We start from the raw sequence: 16,361 nt of genomic DNA, 5'->3' as shown, positions 1-16,361 counted from the left end.
TCGCTCTCTGCAGATGCTGCTCTCTGTATTGAAGAGCTTCTTTGTTTTTCTCCAGATGTTGGGCAGCCTGGGACAGAGATTTTCAATATGCCAGCGATTACCGGAGCAGGTAACTCCCATATTCCTGTACCATACCCATTCCCTGCAGGGCTTACAGCACAGAGAGCAGGAGACTGGTAGACATATGCATCTTTTTTCCTTTTGCTGTTAATACTGATTATAACAGTTGCTGGGAGGCTGAAACCTTGGGACACACCATAACTTCCTGCTGTTGAGTTGGAGACAGTGCAGTGTAATTCCTTGGACATCATGACAGAGTTGGAGGAGAGGTTAAAAGTCAAGCAGGGGTTGTCCATCTGATGGCAGCGGAGGGTTAAACTATAGAAAGGTGGACCTCATACTTGAAGGGAGCACCGTGGTCTTCATGGGATCTTGTGGTCACCCGTGGATGTGTAGGAGAGCAGTGGTGGAAGAGAGCATGAGGGTGGGAAGCAGGCTCTGAGCCTGTTGCAAAAGCAAACTGGGATGAGAGCAGCACCCAGTAGCCTTGAACCGAGTGTCGTGTGGACTGGCAATGGCTGAGGACCAAGAGGAGGTGTTACATGGGAGATGGAGGGGTGTTCAGTCCAGCAGCGTGCCCAGTCCTCGAGGTGCTTCAAGCATGGGTTGACTCCAGTTCCTCAGAAGCTGGGAGGAACCATTCAGCTGGTGGCCAGGTCTCACCGTGGTGGTGCTGCTGGTGCCACCAGATGGGCTTTGTGGCACCTGGGACCCTGATGGTTTGGAGGAGCAGTTCTGGTGGTGGTTTCTGAGTGCTGCTGCAGGCGGCCGTGGTGGGCTTCAGTGAGTGCCTGACCCTAACCAGCATTAACCTGCCGGCCTGCCTAACCGGGGGGTTCACTGGCTAACACTGGGGCTGTACCCCAGACCCCAAAGAGCCCCCTGCTCTCAGGGACAGAGGGCTCAGGATGGTTCCCCAGACAACCATGGAGATGTGTTTGCTGTGCTGAGCATGGGAGCCACCCTGTAGGAGCTGAAACGGTGGTTCAGGAGTTTCCCCAGGGGCACTGCTGGGCCCATGGCTCTCAGCTGGGAAAGGAAGAGAGGGAGCAGCTTAAGGAAGGGGTCTTGGCAAAGAAGGGCAGAAAGCGGCCCTGTAGAGTTGGATGGCCAGCATGGGCTACCCTGAGACCAGCCTGAGGGAGAAAGAGTGAAGGTGACCAAGCTCTTGCCACCTGCTGCCCATATCTGAGGGGGCTTTCAAATGACTGAAATGAATCTCCATTGAGGAGTATTAATTGGTAGTTAATTCATTAATGACTAATACTTTCCTACATCAGGAATGCCTTCAGGTTGTTAGTTTTAAGTAGGAGCAGCAGCAGCTTTCTCACAACCGAGGAAAAGAGGTGCTGCAGGCAAGGACTTTGTGTGGTAGGAGAGCCAGGCATGTCAATGGTGTGAGACCCCTCACTGGTGTGTGTTTGGGAGAAGGAGCCGGCTCCCATCAGCAGCTGGGATGAGAGGATGCAGCCAGGCAGAATTTGGGGTTTAAGGCCCAATTTCCTTAGAGCATCCCCTGGATAAACCCACTCCTGCTGTGCTGGAGGAAGGCATAAAGGCAGAGTGTAAGGAACCTAAGGACAGGGTCTGCAGGAGGGGACCAGGAGAGACCCTGCCTGTTACAGAGAGACAAGTGAACCGGGATCCATCCCGTTCCGAGCCGAGGGGCAGTGATCCCAGTGCAAACACCCCTGGGATGGGGTGGGATGGGGGGGTGGGGGGCTGGCAGTGGGGCTTTCCTCGCCAGCCTGCTGGTTTCATGTCTGTATTTTGCCCTTTGCTTGTTCCCTGTAACCGCCACATCGGGAATGACGGTGGCGTGGCTGAACCTAGTGCCCTCTGGTCCCTGTGCGGTGCTGCACCATAACTGCATGGCTTGAGACTCACAACCACGCCGACACACCACTTGCCTCTGCATCCTGTCCCATAGCCCCCGGGGGCCACCGGCCTGGGGGGAGGAAGGGAGCGGGCTGGGTGATGGGCAGGGGGCTGGAAAAGGGGGGCAGAAGGGCTCTCCCCTCTCCGCAGGCTGTGTGCCCTCATCCAGGGCCGCCTGCCTTTGCTGCCTCTCATGCCAAGGCCAAATCCAGTCACCTCTTTCCAGTCAAGTGGTTTCTGGGGTGCCCTCTCTTCCTTCCTGAGTTTTTCCTCCATGGGAAACAGCCCCAGCCTCTGAATTCCTGGCACACTGACTTCTGAGCTGTGTGCATCCATACGGACCCCACATCCAGGTGACCCTCGTCTGCCCCCATGTTGGGAGCGCAGCACCCTCTCTTCCTGCAGTTATACAGTCACTCCCTGTGCTCAGTGACAGCCCCATTCCCCTCTGCCATCCTCCAAGCCCTGCCTGCCTGCAAATCCCAAATCCCAGACTAAATCCCATCCCATCCCACCGCCAGCCCCTGCCAATCCCTGGGGCGGGATGGAGCGGGGAGGAGGAGGAGGAGGAGGACGGGTGCATTGCAGCGCTTTAAAGAACAAGATGACAAAGTTTGTTGCTTTGCGAGAATGTGCTGACTGTTTGTTTCTTCCCTTCTCCCTTGTCTCCTTTCTCCCCCTTTCCCCGTCCCCCCCCATCTTTCTTCTCATTTGGCTCCCCCCATCTCCCATCCCCTCTCTCCTCCCCTTCCCGTATCTCCCAGGGCTAATCAGTTGTAGGAGCCAGTCGGTCCAAGAGAATTCCAGTACCAACATGGGGTTGGAGGCAATAATTAGGAAAGCCCTAATGGGTAAATATGACGAGCAGTGGGAAGAGCGCTCACCTCTCAGTGCCAATGCTTTTAACTCTCTGAATGCCAGTGCAAGCCTGCCCGCTGCTATGCCCATAACTCCTGCTGATGGACGAAACGAGGACGTGCGCTCCTTGCCAGGTCTGCAGCCCTCTCCACCTTCGCTCTCTCTGTGTTATTAATTCTCAGCCTTTTACACTTCCCCTTGGGGGGGTGGATTTGTTCCTCCCCTCGGTTTTGTTCAGTTTGGTTTTCTTTTCTCCCCTCCCTGCCCCAGCTTTGAGCTTTGTGACTCCGCTGATTAATCCTGGTCTTGTTTGACGTTCATTTAATGGTCTCAGAAGGTGCTGATGCTTCCTCTAAAACCACTGACTGCTCCTGTCCCCGTTTGTTGGGTTTTAATATCTCCTTTTCCTGTTTTACACAATACAAGGGTTGGGGGGGGGGGGGAACCACACTCAAAAGGTGGAAGCCATCATCCTAAACAGCCACCCCGAACTGTCCGTAAACCCGGGTGGGATCGCTGGTCCCTAAACAGGGGAAGGAGCTGAGAGGGGCCAGTGTGGGGAACATGGGGCAGGGTGGTGCTTCCCTCCCCACCCCAGGCTTGGGACAACAGGGACTGGATGCAGCCTGGGACAGAGGGTTGGATGTGAGCTGGGGGTGCCTGGGGCAAGAGATGGAGCTTAAGGGAGATCAAAGTGTAGAAAGGAGAGAGCTGCAGAGAGCAGGGCTGGGGTGAGCTGCCCAGTGAGCCCCTATGGGGCTTGCAGAGCTGTTTGGGCACCACGGCGGGGTCTGCTCAGCCTCAGGAGAGGCTTGAGCAGAGCTCAAGGGTTGATCTGCAGACCCCGGTTAAGGAAGAGGAGGAGGACGAGGGATGGATGGGGGAGCGTTCGTCCCCCCGTGCCTTCTGAGGGCAGATTGCCTCTTGCAAGCACCCAGCACAGGGCACAGCAGCCAGTGCTGGGGTCACCCTTGGCAAGAAGGGCACAGAGCCCCCGAGGCTGAGGAGCAGGGTCCTCGGGGCGCACGTGCTGCTTCCTGCAGGTCAGCTCACACCAGGCACTCCTCAGCTTGTTGCAGAAAAGCTTTCCTGGCTCCTGCATGAAACCAGCTTCCTCCAACCCTGCTTCCCCATGCCCGGAGGCTGCCCGGGCAGGCAGGGTGGGATGCAGAGCCCATCCATCCCTCCCCCTTTGGGAGCTCCCCCCGGTTTAGCTGGGATAACGTCCCCAGCAGAGACCCTTTCCCCTTGAAACCTTTTAAAAGCTGGCTGAACGTCACCAGGGGTTTTGCTGCAGGAACAGTTAAAAACCATCCTGGCCATGTAAACTGTAGGAACAGGGAATGTGCTCAGGGCTCCAGCACCCCTGGAGCTCCTTGGGGGGGGGGGGGGGTTCCTGCAAACCGGCTGCACAACAGCACATGGAGCTCCCGTCCCATGACCCCCATCTGTGGGCTAAGACATGAGATCGCTTGGGAGCAGACCCCACAGAGAACCAGCCCATCCAAAGCCACACGGCTGCCCCAGATTCGTTCCGTGGTAGCACCAACCCCCAAAGCAGAGAGCGGCGCAGGAGGCACAAACCTCTCCATGCCCCCTGTGCAGAGCTCACCCCATGGCCCTTGCCCACCGCAGTGCCCAGCCCCTGGGCTGAGCTGTTCCCTCAGCCACTCAAGGGGCAGCGCTGGGTTACCCGCACCCCTGCACCCCGCACCCGTCCCGCTGAGCCGGGTGACGAGCGGGCGCCTCTCTTTGCAGGAGGAGGGGGCAAGCCAAAGATCGCTGCCAGACCCAACAGCCGCAAGGCCAAGTCCCCGGCGCCAGGCCTGTCCTCGGGCGAGCGCCCGCCCTCCGTCTCCTCGGTGCACTCGGAGGGCGACTGCAACCGGAGGACGCCGCTCACCAACCGCGTCTGGGAGGATCGGCCGTCGTCCGCAGGTAGGGCTGGGGGGCACCTGTCCCCAGGGCCCCGTCTCCATCACTGCGGGGCTGGCACTGACCCTGCTCTGCTCTCCCCACGCAGGTTCGACACCGTTCCCCTACAACCCGCTCACCATGCGGCTCCCCAGCGGGGTGGTGACGGCCGCTCCCACCGCCCCGCTGCCGCAGGGCACCCCCGGCAGCCAGCACCACGCCTGGGACGAGGAGCCCAAGCCCCTGCTCTGCTCCCAGTACGAAACCCTCTCGGACAGTGAATGAAGCGAGCCCAGGGGCAGGGAGACGGCGACCAAACCCAGGGCACGGGGAGTGAATGGGGACGCGCGGGGCGAGCGCCCACCGCCCCGGCCCCGCCGGCTCTCACGAGCGAAGATGCAGGAGCAGAGCTGTTTGGGTTTTCCCTTTTCCTTTTTCCTCTTCCTTCCCCTCCCAACCCAGCCAGTTTGGGGAATGTTTTTATTTGGGGGTTATTTTTTCTTTTTGTTTCATTTTTTGGGTTTTTTTTTTTTTTTCCTTTCTCAACATCTGGAAATTTCTGCATCCTCTTCAGTCTGACAAGAAAGAAGAAAATAAGCCTTAACGAGACAAAACCCAAGGAACCCATCTTCGATCTTGGCAGCCTTGCTGGGCACTGACCCCCGTGCTCCCGTGGGAATGGAGTTGAGGGGCTGTGGGATGCTGCCCTGCATCCCGGCCGTGGGGCTGTGCCACGGAAATGCAAAACCTTGAGCGGGTTCACGCAAACAAGAGCATGGTTTAAGGAGTGAAATAGGATGGAACGCCCCGGTTTGCTCCCCCCCCCGGCTCATCCGAGGGCTGTTTGTCCATCATACCCTGGTCACGAGCTCTCGGCAGGCTCCAGACATGGCCGGGGTGAGCAGGAACGGGGGGAATGAAGAGTTACTTCTTAAAAACACACCAGTTCCTGGTCCCTTTGGTGGAAGCGATGGCGGGCTCAGATGGGAGCGGGCAGGGATGTCCCCGCGTGCTGCCCGCCCAGGGGCCCGGTGGCTTTAAGTGCATTGTTTTGTGAATGGTGAGAAGAGGCAATTGTAAATTGTATTTGGTCTACAGGGTATATTTTTGATACCTTCAGTGAATTCTGTCACTATTTTACGCGAGGAAGGACTGGAAACGGCAGCGTCCCGCACGCTGTGAAAGGATCTGTGCTTACGTGCGCTGTGTGGAAGGGTTTAAGGAGAAGAGGAGGTCACGCTGATCCATCCGTGGTATCCGTAAGTCAGGAGAATGTATGGACTTAGCTTAAAAGAAACCAAACCGACATCTTGCCATGGTTGCAGGGCCCCCGTTCACCCACACCTTTGCTGACTCAGCAGAAGCCGTTTGCCTGGTTGTAGATGTTGGTTCTACAGAGCCCCCCCCCCCCGGCCCGGGAGCAGGGGCAGGAGCCGGCGTGGCAGGGACTTCACCGCGGAAACGTCACGAAAACAACCCAAAAAAAGGAGAAAAACGGGACAAAAGAAGTTTTTATTGTATTTTTGTGATACCCACGAATGCTCCGCATTGCGTTCTTTTGTTTTCATTCCATGATGTTGGCTCATATCTGCAGTTACATGGGTAAAGAACAAATATTAGACTTTTTTTTTTTCTTTTTCCTCATTCAATTCTGCTTTTCTTGCTCTGGGGGGAAAAATATGGCAAAAAAAAAAGGTTAAAAAAAATAATACAAGTATTATTAACTGCTTTGCATCCTGTTCATCACTAGAGGAACCCAGAGCCTGGCACAGGCGTGCTGCAGGCCCCCGGAGGGACCCGACGCGTGGGTCCCTGGATCTTTCTGTTCCCCCTGCATCGTTCCCAGGTTGATTCTGATTTGGAAGCCAAGCGAATGCTGGTGTTTGTTGTTTGTTTGGGGTTTGTTGTTTCGGTTGTTCCCTGTTGTTGGTTTTTTTACAATGTACAGGTTTTTCATGGTCAGCCACGGTTTTTGTGTCTTTTCTGTTGTGCTTTTTTTCTTTTTTATTTTAAAGAAAAAAATGAAACAAAAAAAAAAAAAAGAATTCCGAGTCCATGCACAAAAGATGTGGAAGTTTTTCCGTTCCCAGGTTCTGGCTGCTGGTGGCTCCGTGGCTCTGACGTGCCCAAGGTAACCAGAGCTGGTGCCTGGTCAGAGCGCTCTTCCTGCGGGGTGCAGATTTTGCTGGGAAGAACAAAAAAGGAAATCCCAAATCTGACCCATTTCAAAGCCGCCTCCTTTCACCTATTTGGGGAAAAAAATAGGGAAAAGGAACGAAACAAATCACAACAAAGAATAAAGTTCCCACTTGGCACAGTAGCGATACTGTGTGCTGCGTTGTTGTCTGCACACATCCAGGAAGGTGATGGTGGAAGGTGGATGCGGAGCGCCCCATATCCCTAGGGCAGCGTTTGGGTATCCCACACCAACACCACGTTGGGACATCGGGAAGCACCACAGATTCCAGCCAGCTGTCTGGAGCAGGGTTTCATTGTTCTCCCCGTTAATGCCAGGCAGCGTTTGCCCGTGGTGGTACCTGGAGCCATGGGATGCAGGTGAGGAGCTTGTCCCACCCTTGGTGCTAATGATGCAGCCGTGTTTCTGTTTCCTGGTTTCCACCATGTCCTGCGTGTGTGCAGGGTGAGGGTTGGAGCAGAACTGATACCCATGGCTGTGCCGTGAGGCTGCCAAAGGGGTTTGCAGATGCTTGGGAGGTTGCTTTGGTCCCTGTGGGGTTTGTGGCTCGGTGCTGGTGGGTGGGTGGTTGGGCAGAGGGTATCCACCGTCAGTGCTTGCAGGGGGCCACAGTGCTATGGGGCTGCTGTGGGGTGACCCCCAGCCACTGCCAGGCTCCATCAGCCTCACACCCGGCTCATTGGGATCACTTCTGATGCATCTCTGGTGTTCCAAACTCTGTGCTGCGTGTCCCCATCACACGAGGACTGGGCTAGAAGGGGAGCAGCCGCTGGCCATGCAGGGACACATGCAGGGTTTGGTCCTGCACTCAGGAATCTCCATTGCTTGGAGCTCAGCCCCACGGCACAGCTTGGTTTTGGCGCTTTGTCTTGCACATCTCCATCATCTGCTCTCTCCACACATGCCCCGTCCCACCACAGACCCTCCTACAGCAGGGGACACCATAGGAGCACACAGGGCAGTTGCCATCAGGCAGCTTTGAGCCCCTTTGTTGTGGTGCTGGAGCAGGGAGCATCCTCCTGCTGCAGATGAATGGATTGGGGTGAGATCAACGGGGTGAGGCTCACAGCTGCTCAGTGGGGATGCACCCAGCCCTGGGGATCTGCTGTGGGGTGATGCCCCCATTTCCCTGCTCACACATGGGCTGGGGGAGCACAGGTTTGGGAAAGGGGGAATTGCTGTCCCCATCCTGCCTGCCTCTTGCTCCCCCCCTGCTCACCCCTCATCCGGAGACGAAAGCATCCCCAAGCATCCCAAAACCTCATGGCAGGCTATTAAATACCCCATGTTTAAAGTTAGGGTTTGTGACTTGTAACAGGCAAACAAGTTACTGGATGATTTAATCACCTGAACGGTACCAGGAGGGGGGAGCATCTCTTGCAGCACACCCTGTGCATAGCTGTTGGAGGTGAGCTGTACCATAGCTGGGGCTGTATGGAGGAACCGCCGGGTGTAAATAGTGCCGCAGCTTGCTCCAGAGGGGAGGGATTGCCCTGCTCGAGGCGAAGGGGTTTTGTTCACTGTCCTATTGCTCGCCGTGCCCAGCAGCAAGCGGTGCGGGCAGCAGTGTCCGAACGCTGCCCTCCTGGTCACAGAATAAAGGATACCAAACAAACCAACGCAAACCACCTCTTTGGCAGCAAAACCACAGCGCGCTCCCGCGGGTGGACGGTGGTGAGAGGGGTTGTGGGGTGGGTTGGGGATGCCTGTGCTAATGGGGCACTGATGGGGTGTCTGAGGTAAAAAGGGCCGAGACAGGGGGCAAGGGGATGGTGGCAGCAGTGTTGGGGTACCCCAGGATGTGCGGCTCGCTTGGCCCACGGCCGATACAGCTTTGGTTGTGTGGTGCGTGCTCACCGGCTGCACCGTGACCATCCCATGGCACTGTTGGCAAGGGGGCTGATGGAAGTACCTGGCCCCCCTCCCAAGGGACTGCAGAAGCTGGTGGTACCCAAGGATGGCTGTGGGACCACACATCCCTTTGCTAAATGCCCCTAACCAAGGGATACCTGCATGCGTGCCAGCATCGAGCTGGGGTGATGCTGGGGGACCCCTTGGATTCATTGCTCCCCGACCAGCAGCCAAGGTAAACATTGTTCAACTGTGATTGAAGCTTAAAATACAACTTAAGTGGGATTTTAAAAGAAAATGATTTAAAAATGGTTCTTCTGGTGATGGGTGATCCCACACGAGCCCTGCAGGAAGTTACTGGGGAGGCCAATTAGCCGCTGCCTAATGGAACAGCAGCCCTGCTATCTACTTGCAGGTGTAGATTGCTCTGCCTCTGCCATCCACCCCATGGGGTTTGACTGCGGGGTGTGATGACTTTGATGGGTCCCCAAGTTCCCCGCCTGCATCTGCACCCTCGGGATGATGCTCCAGGAGCTCTGACCACTGCTGTGGGGTGCGTGAGGTGACGAACATGGGGACAGGGAGCCAGGGGTATGGCTCTGTGTGAGGGCAGATTGAGTAGCTGCATTGAATGTCACCCAGTGAGGGCTGTCGGTTGGAGTGGGTTTTACAGCAGGATTCCTGGCGGGGTGTCCCCTGCCTTCAGCTCAGCATTCCAGGTGGACACCGTGGTCTGAGCTGCTGCACGTCCTGGAGGAAGGCTCCCAGTGCTGAGTGACCGCTTTGTCTGCCGTGGGGTTGCCCAAAAGGCTCCTGTGCTGGTGAAGGATCACCCTCCACCCTCTGCATCTCCCAGACACCATCGCTCCAGGTACGTACCCACATCAACCAAACCTGCCTCTGCCTGTCTCCATGCGCTCCTCCAGTGACCAGCTCCCATCACGGAGCCCTGGGCAGGTACTGCTGGCTCTTAGAGATCGGTCTCCAAACCCAGTGAGTTTGCTGAAATCCTCCTTGGAAAGAAAGGCTTTTGCCTTCTTTAGAGCCAAGCTGTTCAGCCTCTTGCACCAGTTGAAACGCTGATGAGGGCTGACAGCAGCAGCCCTGGTCAGGAATTCACACTGATGCTGAAGAAGCAGAAGGTGGGGAAACTCTAAAGTCAAGGCCAACGTTTAGGATTCAGTGATGGAAAACTTCAGCTCTACTTGAACACTGTCACATGAAGAGATGAAAAGGGACAAAAGCAGATGGCTTTAGAACGGTCAGGAGTCCAGACTTGTATTCTGAGGGGATGGCAGGCAGGTTTTGAATGGGGAAGGGAAGACAGAAGATGGTCCCTGCTGCCTTTGCCCTGGACAGAGGCTGTGAGGAGCATTGCAACCTTCTCCTGGTGATAAATTCATGTTTTGTTGGGATTATGAGGATTATCTTGGAAAGAATTAAAGCAAGAGGAAGATTTTTAGCTGGGCCAGGCTGAGTTATAAGAATGGGGAGGAAAAACAAGCATGAGGTGAGGTTGTCCTTGTTGTGTGAGCCAGGGCACTGTGCTGCTTCAGCATCCTCCCTGCAATCTGCATATGCCCTGTGGGTGATGGGGAGAGGGATGCGGATGTGGTACCCAGTGATGAGCAGGGAGAGATTGGAAAGAATATATATATATATAAATATGTGTATATATATATAATGTGTATATATATATATACACATGCATACATATACACACACATATATATATATATATAAAACATGCCAGAACACAAAGTCCATGTGCTGGTAGCACCCAGCAGAGCAGGGACTCTTCAACTCAGCCTCTGCCTGGGTCTGACGTGCCTTTGGCCAGGAAAGCCGGTCACCATTCCTGGTCTCCTTACAGCAGGAAGCATTTCATACTCTCCTGACAACTGCAATCCATCCAGGCATTCGTCAGTTCTGGGGATTTGCTGTGAAATTATACATGCTCTGTGATAATGATGCAGAGGGTAAAGAGCTGATCTTGGCAGGGGATGAGACAAGTGGGGCTGGCGAGTAGCTTGGAAGGAAAATAGAGAGGCTTTTGATGGGATGCCTGGCTCTTATCAGCACTAGGACACCGAAGGGCGTTGGGCAGGGGTGTTTGGGCTGGCTGAGCTCTGCCTTGGCTTGCGTGCCCCTCTGGGAAGAGGTGGGCTCTGGAGGTCCTTGGGAACAAGTGTCGCTGTGCGTGCACGGGTCAGAGCTGGATTCATTGTCAGGTTTATTTATGCTCTCGTTCCTGGCCTCCTGTAATCACCCCAATGAGAGCTTGTCAGGGCTCCAGGCAGCGCAGTGCTCGTAAATCACTCCCCACCAATGGGAGCTGGGAGCAGTTGTGTGTGGAGCGAGCTGTGCCAGCCCCAGTGAAGCGCAGGTGCTCAGAGGATGTTCACAAGCAACGAACCAAACCAGAAACACAGAAGAGCTCCCAGACAAAGCCCCTGCAGCCTGGGGCTGGGGTTGGCGCACCCCGCACAGGGTGCGGGATTCAAGGCAAAGTCCTTGTGCTGCTTTCGAGGTTTTTAGTGCGGATCAGGCTTGGGCTCTGCCCTCCCGGCCTCACCGGCTTCACAGGCTCCCTCCTGCTGGCCCAGCAGTGATGCCGACACAGGAGAGCATCCGGATCCCATCCAAAGAGGGACCACATCCGCCTGCTGCACACAGCAGCCCCGGTGTAACCACCGACAGATGAGGCGACCTGGTCCAAGGAGGACAGGAACAGCTCCTCTCTCTGTGGCCTGGAGGTCAGCTTTGCCACCTACACCGCGGCGAGAGCATCGCTCACACATCGCTTGGAGTCTGCCTGGTTGAGGAGGCCGGTGCGCTCCCCTGCTTTGGGAATGATCCAAGCGTTCCTCCTGCACCCTGGCGAGGCGCAGGGTGTTAGCAGTGGTGGTAAGCTCCATCTGGAGAGCTCTGCTTTGAAGTCGGGCGCTGTTTGAAACTCCGCAGGGTACTTTCACTCAGGAAAAGCAGCGCTGTCAGTAAAGACTGATCTCGGTCCAGATATTTTTGCTGCTCCCCTGACTCCTCTCTGTATTTATTGGTCATTTGCAATCTCTTTGATGACGAGATGCATGGAGAAAACTCAGTGCCAGGGGCAGGAAACACCGATGGCACCAGCTGTGCTGTCCAGCCATAGTAACCATGGGGTATTGGAGCTGTCATTACTAATGGGACCTCGTGGAGGGAGCAGAAGCCCTGAGGAGGGCTGGTCCAGGGTCTCACCCATGGGAGTGCAGCCCTCATGAAGCCAATTGCTCCACAGTGCAGGTCAGCATTAGCACAGACCACTGTGCCTGCAGGAGAGGTGCACCTCCGTGGGCTGCTGGGGACCCATCTCCTGCCTCTGTTGGCACAGCAGGAAGAGAAGGTTCCATGGAGAGCAAGATGCAGATGGACACCATGCAGAAGGCTGCTCCCAAACACCACATCCCTGTTCAACACGCTCCCCAGACTGTGCTGTCAGCAGATGGGATGGGCCCTGAATCAGCTCCAGCAGGACCTCCACTCTGAAGAGGTTTGGACCCCACTGACCTGGGTGTTTGTTTGCAAAGGCCACTCTGTGGCTGCGCTGTCCCCATCCAGCCCTGCCAGCATCCAGGAGTATTTGCTGCTGCTGTTCCTTCCTGATCCCTTTCCAGAACGCGAAGCAGCTGCCAGGGGTCAGACGCAAGGAGCCTGGTCGGTGCGTGCCTGGAGATGGGTGCCAGGTCTGGGCCTGCATTCCAGTTGGACCAAAGCAGAGCTTTTCCCCATGGGGACGTTAATCTTGGGCCTTGGCCTGGAGCCATCTCCAGCGCTCATGGTTTTGGAACCAAAACCGAGCGTCATTCTGTTCAAGGGAAGAACGAATCCTTAAACCCCGGCTCTAGGGAAGTCACAACCAGTTCAAGCATTGCTGGCTTCTCAGCAGTGAGCCCCATCAGCTTCACCCCCTCTGGACCCATCTTTGATGTCCCAGTCCCTGTGGGCTGCTGGACCATCCTGCTCCCCATCAAACCAGCAACAGCCCCTGGGCTGGAGCTGCCTCCTCTGTCCATTGGTGCAGGAGAAACCAAGCAGCAGAGGTTGGAAACCAAATAGCAGAGGTTGCTCTTGGGTCTCTTTGTGGGGGAGGGCAACCTTTTTATTGGGTCCAGATGTTGCTTTCTGCCCCGGGCCATGCTGGGAAGTAAAGCAAAGTGTGTTACTGTTGGCTGGAAGAGCCTCTTTGGAAACAGGCTCGAAGGAAGCGGGGTTTCTCCTGCACCCTGTTACCTGGGGGAGATGGGCCAGCACAGAGGGCACAAGCACAGGCAAGGAGTCACCTTGCTGCTGAGCATCCCTCTTCCCTTTGCTCCCAGCAGTGAGTATGGCTTTATCCAGCCACCCGCTTCTCCAGGGCTCTTGGGTACCTGCTGTCCCCAGGCTGAGCGTGATCCCTTTGGACCGATTCCTGTACCGAGATGTGGAGATGGAGCACTCTGTGGGGGTAAGGCTGCTCTCCAGATGTTCTTTTCACCATTAGGCAGTGTTTGAAAGCATATGTGGTATTTTCCACCCCTTTCTGAGTGCATTGAGAGGAGAGACCTTTGGAGGGGTGAGCGCGTGGGGAGGGCAGCAGGACCTGCCCCCAGAGCAGCCGCTCCTCTGCAGATGAAGCTGGTCCAGAAAGTGCTGAGCTGGTCCCTTTGCCGCTGGCTCTGCTGGGCTGTGGCTGATGGAGCGGGGCTCCAAGGGGTCCTGGGAGCCGGTGCCAAGCCTGGAGGCCCTCGGAACACGTGGCTCATTAGCAGTGCGCTGGGGCTCGCACAGAGGCTGGTGCTGCCAAATCATTCACAAGTCCTGGAGGACTCAGAAAGGGCCCAAGCTGCAAAGTTCAAGGGCAGAATGGAGGCAAAGCAGTGCAGTGCTCAGCGAAGTACCCGAGAGCGAGTGCTGCTCCACCATTCCCTGCTCCGCTCCACCTTCACTTTGATACAGGCTCAGGACAGAGCTGTCAGGACGCTCAACTCCTCCCCCAGATACTAGCTAGGAATCTGTGTGGCTTTGGGTGCTATCTCCTCTGGTTCAATCTATATTGCAGGGTAACGCCTGTGCTCAACCAGCCAAGGATGCTCCTAGAGAACTGACATGCTGCTATCCCATAATGTCTCACTGGAAGCTGGACCTGAAGCTAAAACTCCAGCTCGGCACCTCCAAGGCCATCTACTTGGCCGCAGCAGGTTGGTAGGTCCCTAACATGATGTTCATCATCACCCAGCCAGCCACTGGCACCGGGGATGCTGGTACTTAACACCATCCCCTGTACTCAGTGCTCTGTGAGTGATGAGGCACTGGAATGGGTTGCCCAGGGAAGCTGTGAATGCTCCATCCCTGGCAGTGTTCAAGGCCAGGTTGGACAAGGCCTTGAGTGAGATGGTTTAGTGTGAGGTGTCCCTGCCCATGGCAGGGGGGTTGGAAGGCTTTTATTTCGTGAGGCATTTGTCAGCAAGGCAAATGTGCTTTTTAAAATCCACTGTGTTTTCCTTGCTGCCCTCCCATGCAAAAGCCAAATGGAGTTTCACAAGCACAGAGCAGGGTGCTGGCTTGTGTCCTGCATAATCCAGTGCTTGAGGATTCAGATGAGGAATCGGTTGGATCGCTGCTTATCAGTAAGCAGGGTATATTTAAATGAAATGGGCAGATTTCAGCACTACATCTATAATTGCTGGTGTGTTCCTCTCCTGCCCTGATTATTTATGTTGAAAATGATAAATGAGGGATTGATGGTTCTAGCTGGCTCATGAATAATCAGGTTGTTTCACTACAGAGCCCCAGGGGAAGGTAATGTTTCCACAACCCTCCATCAAAGGGAGAACGCAGTTTGCACGCCTCTGTGTGTGTTGCTCATTCCTCCACTGCCCTGCACTTGGCTTGGTTTTGCATGCTCCCTCTGCAAGTGTACACATCCCCATCCACTCCCACAGCACACCCCAGTGCCAACACAGGTTCCCAGTCCATGCAACCCCTCGGTATTGTCACCTGCAGCCATGCACAGGGTGTTAGGAGGTGATGGGCATCTTGTGATGGGAGGCTGCATGGCCAGGGTGCGAGCCTGGTGCTCTGGGAAGGTGCAGGGACTGCAGCAGTCACCTTGGAAGCAGCCCTGATCCCCTTTGTATTTCAATGAGCTGGTCTCAGGGTTTGCTTGTGAGACAGGAAGAGCCCTGGGGAGATGATTTGTATGTTTATGTATATAGCAGTATCTAATCGCTGGGCTCAGGAGAGGAATCTGGAGGTGGTTAGCTGGAGAGGAGGATATCTTTATGCTAGCAATGTGCTGTCCGCCTGTTTGCAGGGTAGGAAGGATACGAGGGGAATCAAAGGCTTGGCAGGATGAGCATTTTCATCCTCATAGATGTGAACTCCCCATCTGTCTTGGACTCTGAGGCGTGGAACTGTTTAGATCCAATAGCATTATTAGAAGCAGAAAATAGAGCTCATAAAACTCCCTCCTTACGCCCCAAAAAAGCAATTCCAGGACCCTCTATCCTAGTTGTGAACAAGCCATTCCTGCACTGATTTTCCTGCTGCGGCTGGGCTCATTGCCAGGGGAAGGGGACTCAGTGCTCCAGCAGAAGCTGAGCAGCCCTGGGGCAGGCCCTTGCTCCTCTGCTCTGGAACCAGACCTGTTTAGAACCAGGCAGAGGAGCTGGGGATGGTCAATGTGGTGGCAAACCTGCACGGCCAGGCCACCTTCCTGCTGCGCCGGGGGTAACTACAGAGGCTGCATCTGTGGTGGGAGTCGCTCTCCCAAGCAACAGGCTGCACATCAGCCCTAAATAGACTTATCTTACAGACTTACAGACTTAGAGGCTGGGCAGGCACTGCAGAGAGCAGTCGGGATGGAAGCCACCAACCCACCACCATAACAAGCATCCAGAGGCCCATGAAGCCACCCTGGAGTCTCGATGGCTGATGCTCAGGTGTCCCCAGGGCACTGAACATGCGTCATGGGGCAAGAGGAGGCTGCAGAGCTGCATCTAGAGCATCTCAGGTGGGTTTAGTCACCTGGGAGGTAGTTCTGGAGCTACTGGGTCACCTGCACTGGGGACAGAAGGACCTCAAGGCATATCTGCTGTGAAAGAATCCCATCCCACCCCATGTCTGCTCCCCACAGACATGGTCTAAGTGACAGTTCAGCATCCTGTGCCACAGGAGATGCAGTTCATGCAAGTGCCATGATATGCATCAGTCCAGGCATGATGCTGGTGGGTCCTTTGCATGGGTATGGATTCATGACAATATAACAGGGCATTAAGCTTCCCTGCAGCTTGGCATTGCCAGAATCTTCCAAAGAGACTTCTGCATGTCCAGGCTGTGACATTGCCATCTGCTGAGCACAGGGAGCACACACTTGCATGTGGTAGCTTCAAGCCGATGGCTTGGCAGCAGGCAGAAGTTTTTACTGCTCCAGCATCAGGTAAGCTTCTTTCTTTGGCAAATCTGTGTTATTTGTTGACTCTACATAGGCCTGGAATGAAATCTGATGAAGGCATCTGTTGTTCCCTTGCAGCTCTGCTTTGTTGGGTGGAATGGGGATCCCGGCATGTGGGGGTTTATTGTT

The 16,361-nt window shown here is 55.4% G+C and overlaps 1 protein-coding gene across 9 annotated transcripts in view; it reads left to right on the top strand.

Annotated features, from left to right (window-relative positions):
- NCOR2 (nuclear receptor corepressor 2) overlaps positions 1 to 5,906 on the top strand; it is a 160,202-nt gene extending 154,296 nt beyond the window's left edge. For 5 of the 9 annotated variants that reach the window (XM_061344674.1, XM_061344673.1, XM_061344671.1 and 2 more), the window contains exons 43-46: positions 56 to 109; positions 2,703 to 2,930; positions 4,555 to 4,734; positions 4,820 to 5,906. In XM_061344674.1, coding sequence (XP_061200658.1) covers positions 56 to 109; positions 2,703 to 2,930; positions 4,555 to 4,734; positions 4,820 to 4,995 — 638 coding nt within the window. In that variant the 3' untranslated portion in view covers positions 4,996 to 5,906. The remainder of the gene's footprint in view (positions 1 to 55; positions 110 to 2,702; positions 2,931 to 4,554; positions 4,735 to 4,819) is intronic. The other 4 variants (XM_061344678.1, XM_061344677.1, XM_061344675.1 and 1 more) reach the window with 2 other exon arrangements.
- The last annotated feature ends 10,455 nt before the right edge of the window (positions 5,907 to 16,361 follow it).

Source organism: Neopsephotus bourkii, unplaced genomic scaffold, assembly GCF_033783945.1.
Source record: "Neopsephotus bourkii isolate Nb327-2 ecotype Australia unplaced genomic scaffold, CSIRO-AGI_Nbou_v1 NB_230, whole genome shotgun sequence".
In the NCBI taxonomy this organism is placed as follows: Eukaryota; Metazoa; Chordata; class Aves; order Psittaciformes; family Psittacidae; genus Neopsephotus; species Neopsephotus bourkii.
The sequence above is the reverse complement of the archived record's forward strand: the minus strand, read 5'-3'. Positions and strand labels throughout refer to the sequence as shown.